General features: G+C 49.3%; 1 protein-coding gene across 1 annotated transcript; it reads right to left on the bottom strand.

Annotated features, from left to right (window-relative positions):
- Positions 1-4,758: 4,758 nt before the first annotated feature.
- FGF16 (fibroblast growth factor 16) lies at positions 4,759-15,832 on the bottom strand. The gene is made up of 3 exons (XM_085060061.1): positions 15,395-15,832; positions 8,980-9,083; positions 4,759-5,777 (listed from the first exon to the last, which is right to left on the bottom strand). Exons 1-3 carry the CDS (start codon positions 15,669-15,671, stop codon positions 5,532-5,534), a joined length of 627 nt encoding a protein of 208 aa, XP_084916187.1. The 5' UTR covers positions 15,672-15,832; the 3' UTR covers positions 4,759-5,531.
- Between the last annotated feature and the right edge of the window lie 63 nt (positions 15,833-15,895).

Here is a 15,895-nt window from a genome sequence, read left to right as displayed (position 1 = left end):
TCAACGTGCCTTGTGCTACATTCACAATCCAGCGTTAACTCCACAGGGATTCAGCCTGGGAATGTGTCTTTGGAGAACTGTGCTGTGAGTTGAAGCTCTTACTGTTTTCTACAATGACATTAGTGGATGTAACCATTGATTTAGGAAAAGAGCTGTGGTTCAGATTTTCAAATTACTTTTAATTTAATAGCAGCTTCTGCCAATCTGTCTGTTAAAAATGAAGTGAGTTATCCAGCAGTGAGATGGTTAAAAGGGGGGTGAAATTCTACTCAAACAAATCAGAATAACGTACTGCTGTATTTTAACCTCGTAATTGTACTTCTCCCTTCCTTAGTTATTAAACCCCACCTGTTGGGCAAAAATACCCCTATCCTAAGCAAAAAAAGTGTCAGTTGTGTTGCAATATGCCCTCTGCTCGTTCCCTGGCCTGCTGGGGCTGCTGGGGGTACAGCAGGTCTTGGTAAAGCTGAGGGAGGTGGAAGAGGTGTCTGGGCTGAAGATGATGGAGTTGTGCTCCAAGGGGCACAGTGGGCAGTGTGTTTTTAAAGATCCCTGTGACTTTGAACTTGGCTGAACACTGATGGAGGGCACTGGGCAGCTCGGGCTGGATGTGGCTGTCTGTGTTGGGCTGGGAAGTGTCCTGGGACAAATCTCATGTCCATAAATGTGCTGAGGTGCCCCAACACTGACCAGCCCCCCATCACTGTGTGAGGTGCCAAGTGCCTCCCCTGAGCAGCTTTTGCCTTTATCTTAAAAGCAGAACCACTGCACACAGTAAATAACGCTAAATTCATCAGTTCAAGGAAGAAATAGTTTTGAAGTTGGATAGATTTTCAATGTTTATGGAAAGCCAAATGTCCTAAATGTTCCCAGCTGGAGGAGTATGGAAAAATGCTGGTGTTGCAGCACCAGCCATGTAATCACACGGTGTCTGAACTTCCCAGACCTGCTCAGGTGTCAGATAACCTCCTGTGCACCCTCTGTGCTGTGGAAGCCACCCTGGGGATGTGGCCTGGGATAGAGCACCAGCAGCATTCCAGAGGTGTCCCTGGAAAAGCTGTGCTGCTCTGAAGGGTCTGGAGAAGCTCCTGCCCTGCCATGTGCAGGTGGGATGAGTGCTTCATCCTGTGTGACCCACCCAGCCACAGCTCCTGTTCCTGCTCTCCCCAGGGATGAGGTGGCTTGGGGGTGGCTGCAGGAGAGGATTGGGAAGGGGCTGTGGCCTGACACTGCTCTGGAGAGGGGCAGAGGCTCAGAGGAGGTGGGGTCACCCCTCAGTTCTGTGCTCAGCCACTTCCAAGGTCAGATCTCAGGCACTACCCTGGCTTTGTGTGTGCACAAAGCTGCTTGAGATGGAGTGTGAGACAGAAACTGATACCTGAGGCACTCCTCAAAGCCTGATCCAGCCACAGCAGCTGCTGTAGGAATTCAGCTGCACGAAGCTCATTTCCCTGGATTCTTGCCGATGCCCACGAGCAGCAGTGATGGTGGACATGTGCCCTGGCCACATCTGGTGGTGACCTGCCCTGCTCAGTGGCATCTTTGTGCCAAATACCTCCTGGCACAGTGAGGGAAGAGCCTGGGAATCCTTGGAATTAGCTTCCCAGGGCTCCTGCTCAAACCCAGCACAGGTACTCAGTGACACCCTCACTGTTTTCCATTTTAAGAATTCAGCAGCTTCAAGGCAGTTACTGGCTTTGGACAAAACAATAACCAGTGCTATCCCCAAGGAGTGTGGGTGTCTGTCTTCCCATTGACAGGAATTTCAGCCCTTCAGGAATGCTCCATCCCTGGGTGCCCTTCCAGGAACATCTCAGCCACGGTCTGGCAGCTGCAGCACATCTCTCTGGATGTACGGCCAGGTGGGACAGCAGCAGAAGGACACCTTCACTACCTTCCAGCACTGAGCTTCTGGATTCCCTCTGCAGTTTGGGGCTCTCCATCTCTCTTTCTCCACAGGAGGTAAGTCTTTGAGGCCTCTAATCCTTTTCCCCCTTGGAGAAAGGAGCCTCCCAGCCACACATCCCACCCAGAAGAGCTCCCCATAGGCAGTGGGGTCTCTGTGGGGATGTCCCTGAGGGCATGTGCATGCTGCCACTGGTAGGTCTGTCTCCTCAATCCTTCCCTGTGCCTTGGATCGTGAGCCAAAGCCAGGGAGAAGGGCACTTTTGCTGTGCTTGGCTCCACGTTGGACTCTCACAGGGAGTTCCCCTCTGTTTCTGGGCCTTCCACAGTGGGACTCCAGCACTTTCCCACCTCTTTGCTGCCAGCCTCCTCCCTCCTGCTCTGCACAGCTGTCCCAGGATAATGTTTCCCACACAACAGGCCCACCCCTCTCAGGTGAAAGGAGAAGGGTTGAAAGCGATGCCTTTTGTCCCATTTGCTGTGGCATTTCCAGACCCACGGTGTTGTGTGTAAACCAGCTCTGGGGTCAGGGGCACGGGGGGGCATCTGGGAACCACCATCACCCCCTGCACCAGCCTTTGTCTTTCCTTTGGGAGAAGTTTTCCAGTTGGTTGTTATGACTTCGAATCGCATGGAATCTACACGAGCTGAGACCCCAAGCAAACACTATTTCCTTTTGCTAACTTAGGATATTCTGTCAGGTTGAAGCATCCCAAATGTATTTTCCTCTCAAACATTCCCAGCAGGGCCCACCTGCCAGCCCTATAACACCTCCAAGCTGAAGGAGAAGTTGGCATCTCCAGATGGAGTAACAGCTGAACCAAGGGGGACGGGATGGGGTGGAGAGGTGAGTGTGTCCCCAGCAACCTCCCCTGCACATCACTGCCTGCTCCTGTGCACTCAAAATGCATCCCATGTCTGTGGTGGTTCCCTCTGCTGCTCTTCAGCTCTCAGGTCACTCACATCTTCAGCTGCTTTGTTGAACCAGAACAAAACACAGGAAATTCCTGCAAAATAAGTGTTTTGGTGGGATTTAGCAGTGCTGAATTCCCCCTTTAATGAATGTCCCACACAGGACAGGATACCAGCCTTTACCAAGGGGTTTCCAGTAAATTCTTTGTGGATTTTCCTTTTTGCAAGTATGAGTTTTTTGAACCCAGATCCTGAAAAGGTGTTTAACAGCATTCCTGGCACCTGTGTGTCCCTTTGGGGCAGGAGTCTCTGCTGTAGCAGCTCGTTGAGTTGGGTATCAGAAGAAGGCCAGTGTTGCCCCCATGGGCCAAATCACCTCCCTTTGGAGTCAGTAAAAAATGTACTTGGCATTGCTGAGACCAGGTTTTGACTTTCATTTTGAAGAGGAGCAGGATCTTAATGCCATATTTATCTTCAAGCACAACAGAAAACCCTGGCTGGAGGGAGCAGGATCATCCCAGGGGCCAGAGCAAGGCTCCAGGCTGAGGGATTTCCCTCCGTACAGGGGAAGGTCAAAAGTGCACCTGAGGACGCATCTCGTGAGCAATGGAGCTCCCAACACAGCAGCTGGGGATGAGATGTTTCGGCAGTGACTCAGAGGAAGAAGCTAAATAAACTCTTTTTATTTCAAACATGGGATTAAATTCCTTCATGTCTGGATCATTGAAGGTAAAGCTCCTGTAATCTCCTCATTGCCAACCCCAGCCTGTCGTCTGGTGGCTGCCAGAGCCGCTGGGACAGTGAAGGGACATGGGAGGTGGCAGAGAGGGCAAGAGACAGCCGGGAGCAGAGCTGGGCACTGGGGCTGCTGCTCCATTAGTGGTGTAGCTCATGAAGAAGCTGGTGTGGATCATCCCCAGGTCAGTGAAAGTGTCCTGGGAATTCACAGGCTGAAGCTGAAGGAGCTGAGGTTTTACCGTGACTGTTTTGCGAGGAGGAGGTTAAGAAACAACACTGTGAAGTTGTGATAAGGAAAACCCAAAGCCACCACAGCTGTCGTTGTTGAGGTTCTTGCACACTCCAGAGAACCCTGCTTGCTATTGGCCTCTCCTCGTGCTGCCAAGTCCCTGTGCCTCTGCAGCCACTTGCTCCTGCTCCCACCGTGTGCAGAAATCCCTCTCTGCTGGTCACAGGGACAAAACATAAGCTGGAAACTTTCCCTGCAGCTTGTGACATCCCAAGCAGGCAGCACGGGCAGACATGTGGCACCAGTGTCACTGGGGGCCTGTGCTGACTGGGGGGCACAGCCAAGCCTCCCCCATGAGTGTCCCTGGCCTGGCCTGACTGGAGAAGGGCTGTGGCTCTCTGGCACTCTTGGGCACCAGGTGGGGATCTGGGGCTGGCTCGGAGCTGCTGAATGTCACCAGGCTTGCTGAGCCCAGCTGGAGGCAGAGGAAAGGTGATAGGACTGTGTGACCAGGCAGCTCCTGCAGAGGAAAATGTTACACAGCCATGAATGTGCAAGCACTGCCTGCAGGGATGATCCTCATCATGGTAATTGACTAAAAGTGAGGGAGTTTAGAATTGCTCTTGTTGCTTTCTATTTCTCCACTGATTTTTCATGGTGCTGCAGGTGAATCTCATGCAAGATGTGCTGGTTTTATTGTAGGAATGATGGGTCCATCCAAGACACAGCAGATGCTCCAAACATTTTGTCCTCTTGGTTTTGAACAGTAAATCCACGGGGATGGATCATGTCCCAAGGAGACTGAGCTGCCCAGACCTGTAATTTGATGTCTTCCTCCTGCAGGAGTTTGGGGCTCAGGCAGTTGGTCTTTACTGTACAAAGCCCTTTTAGAGGTGGTTTTAGTGTTCATATTGATGAAGAAATACTGGGTTAGTTGATGAAGAGTACCAAAAAAAAAGGGCTAGCAAGAGATCTACAATATAAAGACAATTTTATTGCCGATAAGCTCTTAAAACTCTTTTTTTTTCCTGTTTCAGTAGGACCTTATTCTTCCTGATGAAAATCCGGTCATAGCATCTCTCATTAAAAATAAAATTATTTTGAAATAAATAAATATATAAAATAAATATCATATACATTTTATAAATAGTTTTGTCCTTATGCACAGTATCCATGCTTACATCTGAATAATGTTCCTTGCCCCATTCCCACCCCAACAGCAGGAAGAACCCCACACATCAGGACCTGTCCATGGAGCATCATCCATGTAGCAAACTCCCAGGCTGCTTAAGCAGGGCACAACTCAAAGGCTTTTCCTTAGCAGGGAGCTAACCCAGCTCAGCAGCAGCATCTGCAGCAGTTCTGTGGTCTTTGTTTTTTTTTCTCCTCTTCATTTTTAAGTTGTTTTGGGGCTTTTTTCCCCCCCCCGGCAATCAGGCTTGCTCACCTGCTTGTTCTTTTAAGTAACCGTAACATTGAATATTCAGCCTCTCTTGTAGCAACTGGGCAACGGAAGTGAATGAAAATGGAAGATTAAATGTAGGGTTCCCTCCCTTCCCCTACCCCCACCCCATAAATAACCCAGGTTTGATATACGCTGGAAACAAGGAGGAACAGCATTGTCTGAATTCAATGCAAGTGCTTCCCTAGGTCATCTACGCTTACAGGAATGATGGAATGACGGTTAATAGAGTGCTCTGGGGAAAAGCTTGGGAGCCAAGTATGTACACTGACCCTGCAGGAACCATCACCTGTAGTGGAAGAGGTCTCTGTACATGGCAGGGATTTTGGCAGGGTCCACGGGCCGGGGTAAGAAGTGGGTGAATTTCTGGTGTCTCTTAGTCCTGTACCCCTCGCGGGGGGAGCCGTCCTTGTTGAGGGCCACGTAGTACTGGCGCTCCGAGTCGGGGTGCTTGTACAGCGTGGAGGCGTACGTGTTGTACCAGTTCTCCTCAAACTGCTCGCGGAACACACACTCCCGGGTGAGCTTCTTCTGCCGTGGGCAGCGCGGGAGGGGAACAGAGAGACACTCGTGTCAGGAAGTTACAGTAGGAAACATTGTCACCCTGCCTGACTTTATTTTTCTGGCATTTTCCTAGCTGCCGTCTGCTGGCTCCCCTGAGGACAGGGATTGTGCTGCTGGGGACACTAGCCCTTGGCGAGAGCTGAAAATGGGTGCAAATCGAGATCCAAGGACTTCTGGAGTTGGAGGAGGGCGAAAAAAGCAGCAGAAGGTGGGTGTGCATTTTGCAAAGGTGCCCTGTGAATAAATCAGGGACACAGCAAAGCTCTAAACCTGCCTAGGTGTGAGTTTGGAGCTCGTTGGGGTGGCCATGCCACCATGCAGGGACACATCTGCCTGTAGCAGCCACCTCCAGGGTACCACCCACCCCACCCCTACCATGAGGACATGGGTGGCTTTGCCAGCACTGCTGTGCTGTCACAGAGGGTCCAGCCATCCCATCCCATCCCATCCCATCCCATCCCATCCCATCCCATCCCATCCCATCCCATCCCATCCCATCCCATCCCACAAGGGGCACTGCCTGGGTGACTGGGAGCCCTTTCAGCTGAAACGCTGTCTGCAAATGTAGAGTGCTCTAATATTACACCCACTGTAGCTCACTGTAAACTATCCGGGCAGGGAATGTGTTCCTTCTGCAGCACACAGAGTGCTCAGTAAATGTTACTGCCCACAGTAGATGTGTTTTGTAATGCAATCCAGGAGCTCACATGTGCTAAGAACCTGTTTTCAATGTTTTGCTGCTAATTAAATAAAGCCCAAGGTGAGCTGTGAGCCCTCCAAAAGTCCTAGGCCACAGCCCTGGCCATCTGAGACCCAGGGAACCATGGGCTTCTCTTCCCAGATCTGTCAATAAATACAGGCTGGTTTTTTTCCCTCCTCTCGGATGCCATCTACTTGGAATATGTTGGAACCTGATGACTGGCTGAACTCTGGCTGTTGCTTTGCCCCCATTCACCCGTGCTGCACGGGGCAGTTTGGAGTACAGTGTTTGTGGAAAATGTTTGGCGAGTCTGGGGTGACTCTGCAAGGTGTGATTTATTCCCTTCCAAGCCCCGGGATGTCCCCACTGAACCTGACACCATACAGGCAGCGGGTAAGGTGCTGCCCATGACTTTTGCTGCCCTAAGTATTAGTGGCATTTCTGAAATCGTTGGGAAGCTTTATAGAAATGTTGGCACGAGGTCAACAGGGACAGGCGGAAAAGCTGTGTGTCCTGAGGGGACTCCACGTGTCCCTGTGAGGATGGCTGGCTCTGGCTGCATCAACACAGGCATCAGGCAAAATTGGCACAGAGGGAAATAATAAACTTGCTGGAAATTTAAAAATACCGCTGTACTGTGATCTCCCAAAATACCATTGTAATGCTAATGCTGTTGTCAGGCGCTGTTTTATGGACCTTTAATTAAGAATACTGTAGTGGCTTTCGAGTTTGAAAAGCCATCATTGTACAACCCACGTGTCCCAGATTTTAAAACTCCAGGGTTATTTGGGGACCTGGCTCGTGACGCCGGCACAGTTTGGAGCAGCAGTTTGACTGTGTCCCTGCAGAGTCCTGCCTGGTACACAAGATCCCAGAAGGGTTTGGGTTGGAAACAACCTTAAAGATCACCTCATTCCAACCCCCTGCCATGAGCAGGGACAGCTCCCATGGCTGTGTTCAGGTCAGTTCTGTTTCCAGATTCAGTGCTGTAAAATGCTATCCTATTTTTGTTTCTGTGTTGTAACATGAACACAGGCTCTAGAATTTAATTAACCCATCATGAAACTCGATTCACAATCAGAACTGCAGGGTTTGAAGGCAAAGGGATACACTGGCTCATGTTGACCAGCAAGCACAAATGAAAGCTGCAATTGCAGGAGATGCTGAGCAGCCTTGGGGTTTGACAGGAGAGGTGCTGCTCCAGCCTTGCTTTCTGAAGTGTGCTTCAGGAGATTCTGTGTTTTATGGAATCTGGGTGACTTTTCTTTTATCTGTTTTGCATATCTGTAATTCAACCACCGCCTCTGCTGTGTAGGGTAGAAGCTGTTACAGAAATGAGGTGGGAAAAGAACAATTCTTGGTGCATGCAGTATTTGATGATCAGAGAATCCCAGAGAGGTTTGGGTTGGAAGAGACCTTAAATCTCATCTCATTCCATCCCCTGCCATGGGCAGGGACATCTTCCATTATCCCAGGTTGCTCCAAGCCCTGTCCAGCCTGGCCTTGGACACTTCCAGGGATCCAGGGGCAGCCACAGCTTCTCTGGGCAACTCATATAAACATCAGCAGCTGCATCTTAAATTGTGAAAGAGTCTGTGGCAGTCTCAGGTGGGAATAGGAGAAGCAAAGATGACAGAAACTCATGGTTTAAACTTTGCTAATCAAAGTTTTCCTGACAGCTTCTCTCTATGCAGAGTACATGAGTTTAAAAATGTGAGACTGATCCAATTCAGGGAGAGGAAGTACTGCCTTCCGCTCTGGTTTAAAAGTGACTTATTTTATTTCATTTTATTTTTACTTAATTGAGCTAAATAATTAGGAATTGAGTTCAATTAACCTGTAAGGAAGTACCTCTGCCCAGCTGTTAAGACCTGGCGTTTTGCCTGCAACACTTAACAAGTTTACACTTGGGGTTTTTTGTCAAAACATGGAAAATTTTAGCCTGAAAAGGCCACTTCTAGGAAATCATAAGCAGTAGCACTAAACCCCTTAAAGGAGTTACAGAGAATTTTACAGTAACACTCAGGCCACCATTTCAGCTTCTGTTGGTTAAAGAGCCATAATACAAAGGTAAGATCTGCAGGTAGGTGCAGACCTGACCACGAGGAGAATACAACTGATATGTTAGTCAGGCTGGGAAAACACATAAGCAGCTCCTGCCTGGCTTTATGCTAAATGTCTCCCTGCCTTTACCTGGCTATTGCCCCACTATTTCTGAAAGGCAAAACCTCAGTGAGCCCCGTAGCACCCTGGGACAGCCCCAAGTAGTGCTCTCACAGCAGGAGTGAATCGTCCTTCAAACCCTATTTCCTATATATCATTTACGTTGTAACAGCAGTGGCGCCAAGAGTAGGATGGAGACCAGTGGCAGCCCCAGGACAGGGGAGGCCTGTGACAGAGCAGCTCATGACACAGCTGAGGCCACAGGCTGCAGTGGGACAGGATGGAATCAGCCCAGCTTGAACTTACCGACCCATAGAGCTCGCCTCTCTCATTCATGCCGAGGTAGAGTCCGGAGTCCACCCCACGGATGCTCACCAGCCCCACTGCCAGGCTAATAAACTCCAAAATCCCTAAAACAGAAAAGGACTGCAAATCATACAGAGGAAAAAAACCAACACCAGGTTCCAGCAACAAAAACAAACCAGCCATTCCCAACCTTTGCAAAGCTTCCTACAGACCCTGTTTTTCTTATTTATAACGACACAGTTCTTAACTCTCTAGTCCCATCTGCATGCAATCTTCTGATTTCCAGCCTGGGCTTCTCCCCAGCACTGTGAATTTGAGTTGCCCAAGAGGGATTACCTTTGCTAATGAGAAAAGCTTTGCAAGGTTTCGTTGGTTTGGATTTGGATTTTTTTCATAATCACCAAGAAGACAGATGTAGAAGCTTGTGCCTGGCCACGAAAAATTTCAGAAGGCTGTTACCATGCTGGGTTTTATTCTTCACCAGAAGGAGTCTGATTTTGTCTTCTGGTATAAGATGGTTGTCCCACAGGTTTTAAAGTGATGAGTTCAGTAAAAAGAAGTGAAAAGCACTAGCAGAGATGTCTGTGAGGACCATCTTCATCCTGGCACTCTAGGGGGGTACTTGCCAACCCAAAGTGTATGTACAAGCCATAGGGATAAAATCCAGCTTCAAAGGACACAGGTAGAAATGTATCTTCCTCTGCAGCCTTTGGAGACACGGTGCTGCCAGTCCCTTCTCATAACCCTCTGCCACCATTACTGCCAGAACCCCTTCCTGCTCCTATGTCCTGCTGCCTGTCCCAGCCTCCTACCAGCCTCCTCCCAGTCCAGCAGTGTCTGTCCCAGCCATCCCAAGCCCTGCCAGAGCAACTGTTTTACCCATGGGCTTCAGCCTGCTATGCTGGTGTCAGATACTTTAAAAATGAGGGGCAGCATCATTTTGTCTGGAAGGAAATAGCAGGGTGTGCCTGCTGCACCCCCACAGCTGGCAGCTGTTTGATGGGGGAAAGCCTTTTAACAGGAGAACCTTTGGTGAAGCACTCAAAACCAAACAGCCCCTAGAGCAGTGGGGACCTTCAAACTTCCCAGGAAGACCTCCTGAAGGCAGTGCTGGGACTGTTATTATGAATATCATGCACTACCTGTCTAGAGATCATGGGCACTGTTGCCCATGTCCAGTGCTGATTAATTAGCTGGGAGGTAGAAGGAAGAGGGTTTCCCTCATCTCATCTGACAACTGCATGTCTCCATTGACCGGAGGAGAAAGTTGCCCTAACCTTTAGCGTGGCTCCAGCTCTCCTAATATAGCTCCCAAAACATCCAGCCCTGGGCAATTGATGCTCTGATCAGGTTACCTCCCAGAGCTCCTCTTCAAAGTATTGCCTTGGTTTAAAGCCACCGCGTGACAAGCGGCCACCTGAGCCAGCTGACTTCAGTGGCAGCCACGGCTCCTGGTCACCGCTCAGCCTGGGGCATGTCTTCTGCTTGGCCAGGCATGGATGTGACAACTCTCAGCCACTGCCACATTACTGCCTAAATATAGGGCAGACCAGACGGTGTGGCCACCCCTGTCCTCCTTGGCACGGCGCAGACTCATCGTCAGGTGCTGGCAGCTAAGCTGGCTGCAGGAACTCCTACCTTCCATCAGAATTTCTGTCTGTCCTCCTTTTTCCCTGCCTGCTCTGGGGCTTGTGCATCTAATCCAGCCCTCCCTGCAACCAGCAGGTGCTAGGGGAGATGAAATATGGACTTGGGAGCAGCAAGTCCTGGAGACAAACAGGGAAGCCAATGATACAAAACATGCTTTATGGACCAGTGCAGACATTTTACAGGCTGGAATATGCCCAGCTACACATCCTGGCCAGGGGACACATCCTGCCTGCAGAAACACCAAGAACAGGCAGCACACGCAGGGAAAGCAGCCTTTCCAAGCCAGAGAGGCACAGACCCGGACCCTGGTTCTGGTCTCCTCAGTAGTTATTGTGGTTTTTTAGCTGAAAAGACTCCCAAAGAGGGAGGAAAGCGGTGCAGGATGAGGGGAGGTCTCCTCCCTCCACTACCCACCGGTTCTGACATGAGGGAGTTACTGAGCTGCTGAGTGCTTTTTCCCATCCACAGGGCAGAAACAACCACAGCCACTGTTTGAAAAGGAGATGGACAACTACAGGGAGTGCAAAAAGTAATACAGCTGTACAGAGATACACCCAGGAATGGGGGAGTCTTTCCCAGGTTGGAGACAAGGGAATATTCAAGTGAAAAATATCAGGTAACTGGAGAGTGGTAAATGGACCTTCCTATAGGGATAGACACAATCCTCAGCATAGCACTTTTGTCTCCTGTCACTTCTGGGAAGCAGGAAAATGTTGCTGCTTCCACTGAGAAACTGAGGGATGTCTCAGGCAGGGGAACCAAGAGCTTTTCTTGAGTATGCCCACAAGCGTGCTCTGCACAAGGCACATAAATCCAGATATCCAAAGACCTGGTAAGGACCAAGCCAGGAGCAGCACCAGCATCTTCCCTCTCTGAGCAGGAAGGTGAGACATCCCTCATCTGGTGCAGGTTGGGTAGATACAGGTTTTGCAAATGAAATTTCTTCCAAGGTGCCCATGACAATCTCTTCTGACAACATCCCTTAGTATTCTCCTCTTCTGATCTTTGAGTGGCACTTGAAGGCATGTATGGAAGATGACTATGTTGAAAGAGCATTAAGAACGTAACTTGAGCCCACAAAAGTCAGGAGACAGAGTGAAGGCTGAAAATATGTGAGCGGATATCCATCCTGTCCTTAACTCACTCCAATTCTAGACAAAATTGCAGCTTCATACATCTGATCTCCAGCAGCACAGGGAGTGGCCACTGGGGCCAGCTCAAGAATTCTCTTTCCAATTGTAGCGGTGTGTTTTTGCGGTAGAACATACTTTTGTTTCTTTCTTTTGCTTTTTTTTTCCTTCCCCCAGGACTTGCCTCTTTTTTTTTCCTCACTTTGATTACTCATTCTCTTTGTTCCTTGAGCCTTTCCAGATAAGACTTGGAGAGATTCGATTAAGACTCCGACTGGATTCTTTTACCACCAAAGCACTGAATAATCTCCTGAGCTTTGCCATGGCTGGACCCACACACTCTCACTTTACTCTAAAGCATCCCTCAAAGAACAATTCAGCTCCCTGCACCTGTCTCTTCTTACATGACTGTATTCAGGAGCCAGGGTACAGAAACATCAGATGTTGTATTAATGGCTACAAACCTAAAGCTTCGGCTAAAAACCTCAACAACTGTTCAGCAACAGGTGCACTGCTGTCTGAATGTTAGAATTACAGCAAAACTTTCTCTGGGGGTCTCAGCAGCTTCTCTAGGAGTCTGTGTAATACATCCATGAGCAGGTTTGTACCCGACAAGAGCTTCATTTGCTGCCTTTATTCATCTGCAGTGCAACCTCAAGGCCTTCTTCTCTCCTTCATTGCAGTGAGGAGCACCATTGGGTTCACTTGTTTAATGCTGCTGCAAAAGAGACATGAGGCAGAAAAGGAGCAGTTCCTCCTGGCAGGGATTTTCCTGGCAAATTTCTCCAAGTTTCATTCTGAGAAGGATTGTCATAGGGGTGCTAATGTCAGTCCAGACCCCCTCCACATTTTGATTGTCCTTTATTTCTTTGTAGAGGAAGGTTCTGAGAAGATGCAGTGAGAGAGACACATTTTTGAAAACACTTAATTCTTTTGGGGCTGATTTTGCCAGAGCTGCCAGTTCAGAGAGTGAATTTGGGCACTTCTGTAGTGTGAGAATGAGCTTTCTTCCAACAAACCTAGAGGGCTTTGCTGCATTTCGTGTTAAACCTCCTCTAGGAAAACTAAGCTGTGCTCCATTGTTCTTTCATGAATCTGTGTTTTTACAAGTCTAAAATATCACATTCCAGAAGACAGGTGTGATTTGGGAAGGCTCCAGTCCTCGACAGATGAGAGGCAGTAGTAGTTCCTGTGATTGCTCAGGCAGTGTGGGTGGATGATGCCAGTACCTCCCCTGTGTCCTACAGTCACACCCCAAAATGCTGTGCTACAAAAGAAACTCTCCCTTTAACCCTCACTGTTGGGACCTTGGGACTCTGTTCTGCATCAGCAGGGCTTTGGCTCTTCATTTTCCTCTCTGGAAGATGTGGATGTCTTGCACATTTGGTAGCTTTTGGGATGGCTGTGCATGGGAGGGTGCAGATACTGCCTGTCTATTCCTGAATCCCTTCCAAATTAAGAGATAGGGATGCCAAGTGTGATTCTACCCTACATCCCACCTGCAGCTGGGCATGTGCCTTGGCTGAGGCATTGCAGCCATCCATGGAGCACGTTAAATATCTGCTCATGGACCAGGAAGCACCTTCCAGCCACATGGGCTTGATCCACTTAACCATCATACTGGATATCTAAGTGTTTCTCCAGATGCCCCAAGATTGAAGGCAGCTTTAAATTGCTTCCCTGAACTCCTCTACATTGTTTGCCACAGTTCTGGAGTCTCCAGAATCACTCAGGCTGCCTATTCCTCTTATAACTTTCTGCTTGCTGACTGCTGCATGCAAAATTTAGGAATGCATCGATACATGACATTCTAATATGAACCATACCAGTACCATTGGAATTTAAATATTCATGGCTACTGAACGCAGATGGTGAATATTGTGTGCCAATACATTATTGCTTTGAGTCTCTGCTGAAGCAAGGCTTAGTCCAACTTGATCTGAACACAAGGATTCCAGTCTAATCCTTTGGGGCTTTGTCTTGCAATTACAACAAATAACTATTTATTTTACACTGCCTCTGGGAAAACCCTGAAGCAGAGAACTATAATATCTGAAGTCTGGTCTAGTTTACGGAGCTGGATGAGGACTGCTAAAACACTTAGGGAATGCCAGTGTTTCGATTTATTGAAAGCACTGTGTGACTTAAGCTTCAGCATGCAAAATTCATGAAAAGTTTTAGCATGTTTAACATGTTTTTTCTAAGTTTGAAAATACACTTGTATTACTCAGTCTTTATAAAAAAATGGACCTGAGACAAATGCTGCCATTTGAAACTGGCTGTTTAGTCGTCCAAAGGTAAGTAAAAAGAACTGATAGACTAGAAACACTACGTGGCAGCTTGAAATATAACTAACCAGATGCAATGGGTTTGCTTTCAGCCCTTTGAACGTGGAAGCCCATTGCGTATTGTGGCGCAAAAGGTTAAAAGATGGGTGTTTTCAGGAGGTAATTAAAGAACGCTTGCCCCACGAACATATTAGTACCTGACTCTGACCCGTGGGTTATGACTTTCTTGTTGATTTAGGCAGGGACATGCCATGCAAACACCTGGTTTTTATGGAAAGCACAGTGCAGAGATAAGTTTCCCCAGTTGTTCCAAAAACCTGCCTTACACCTCCAACAACAGCAGCAGTGGCACTTCCCGGAGTATCAGAACCAACTGGTTGCAAACAAGTAAAGGCAAAAAACAGAATTCCTTTCACCGAGGAGTTAAATCACTTGAAAACTATAAAAAGCCTTGCGAGCATGTCTTGCAACCTGTTGACAACATAGCTGAGATCACTGGCATGGGACTTGTTGATAGCTTATACAGACACCTGCACTAGATGCTGGAGTAGTGGGAATTTCTCTTAGCTGTGCTCAAACTGACTGAACTCTTTCGCCTGTGGCTTGGGATGCATTTTTTGAAGATTACATATAGTCTCATTAGAGGTCCCTGCTCTCGTGTGCCACTGATACAGGCACTGCAGTCTTCCAGCTGTATCCCGGGTGGCAAGGTAAATCCACGGTGCTCTGCCTATTGTTCCATCTTCTTTCTTTCCGAGGTCCCCCAAGCGTTTTTCCCCTCTTCAGCTTCCCCCTTTCCTTTCCAGCAACCTTCCCAAACCCAGCTCCTGACACCCCTCCAGCCAGCTGATCCCTGCCTGCTTTCAGGAGACGCTCTCCTAATGAAAGTCATGCATGTAAAAGAAAGCAGCTCACAAATATCGGCAGAAGCCAAAAAGGAGGAGGAGTGAAAAAAAAAAAAAAAGAACTGAAAAAGCGAGGAATTTCTTTTTCCAGCATAGGAATTTCCAAGAAATTCCAACGAGGAACGTCTCTGTTTTGCCTCCCTCACCACTAACTTCAGAGGCACAGCTAGAACTGGTCACCGTCCTTTTTTTTCTTTTTTTCTTTTTAACTTTTTCTTTTTTTCCCCCCTTGCTAAAGCACGTTTTAGTGCACCTGCAGAAAGGCTGAGCGCCGGGAGAGTAGGAAATTGGAAATAAAAACTCCCGCATTGCTGGGGAGTGAGCGCATTTGTTTAGGAGGCCAATTATATCCGTCCCGGGATGATTTATATTAGCGGGGTAATTAGTTGTGCGCGCGGGGCACCTGCTCCCGGCCCGGCCGGGCACCCCCCCGGCCCCTTACCGAAGCGGCTGTGGTCCTGCCGGGTGCCCTGCACCGTGCCGTTGGGGAAGATCTCCAGGTGGAAGCCGGTGCGGCAGTAGAGCTGCCGCCGCCGCAGGATGCCCTTGAGGTGAGCGAAGTCGGTGGGGGAGCCCCGCTGCAGCCGCCCCTCGATCTGCCCCAGGCGCTCGTTGAGGAAGCCGGGCGAGTCGGCGAGGGGCAGCCCGGCGCCCAGCGCTGGTGGGAAGCCGTGCAGGTCGGGGTCCAGCGCGCCCAGGAAGCCGCCCACCTCGGCCATGGGCGCGGAGCGGAGCGGCGCCGGGGGCGCGGGCAGAGCGGCCGCTCAGAGCGCGGGCTGCGGCCGCCCGGCCCCGCGCTGCCTGCCCCGGCCCGGCCCCGCGCCGCCCGCGCCTCCCATCGCTGGATCCAGTGTCCCGCCGTCGGATGCGAACTGCACTTTATATACGTACACACTCCCCTTACATTGACATATTGGATATTTAAATGCAAGCCACACCTCAC

The sequence above is a fragment of the Lichenostomus cassidix genome, chromosome 4A, assembly GCF_008360975.1.
Source record: "Lichenostomus cassidix isolate B80296 chromosome 4A, HeHo_3.0, whole genome shotgun sequence".
Classification (NCBI taxonomy): Eukaryota; Metazoa; Chordata; class Aves; order Passeriformes; family Meliphagidae; genus Lichenostomus; species Lichenostomus cassidix.
Note: the sequence above shows the minus strand (reverse complement) of the source record. Positions and strands in the feature narration are given on the sequence as shown.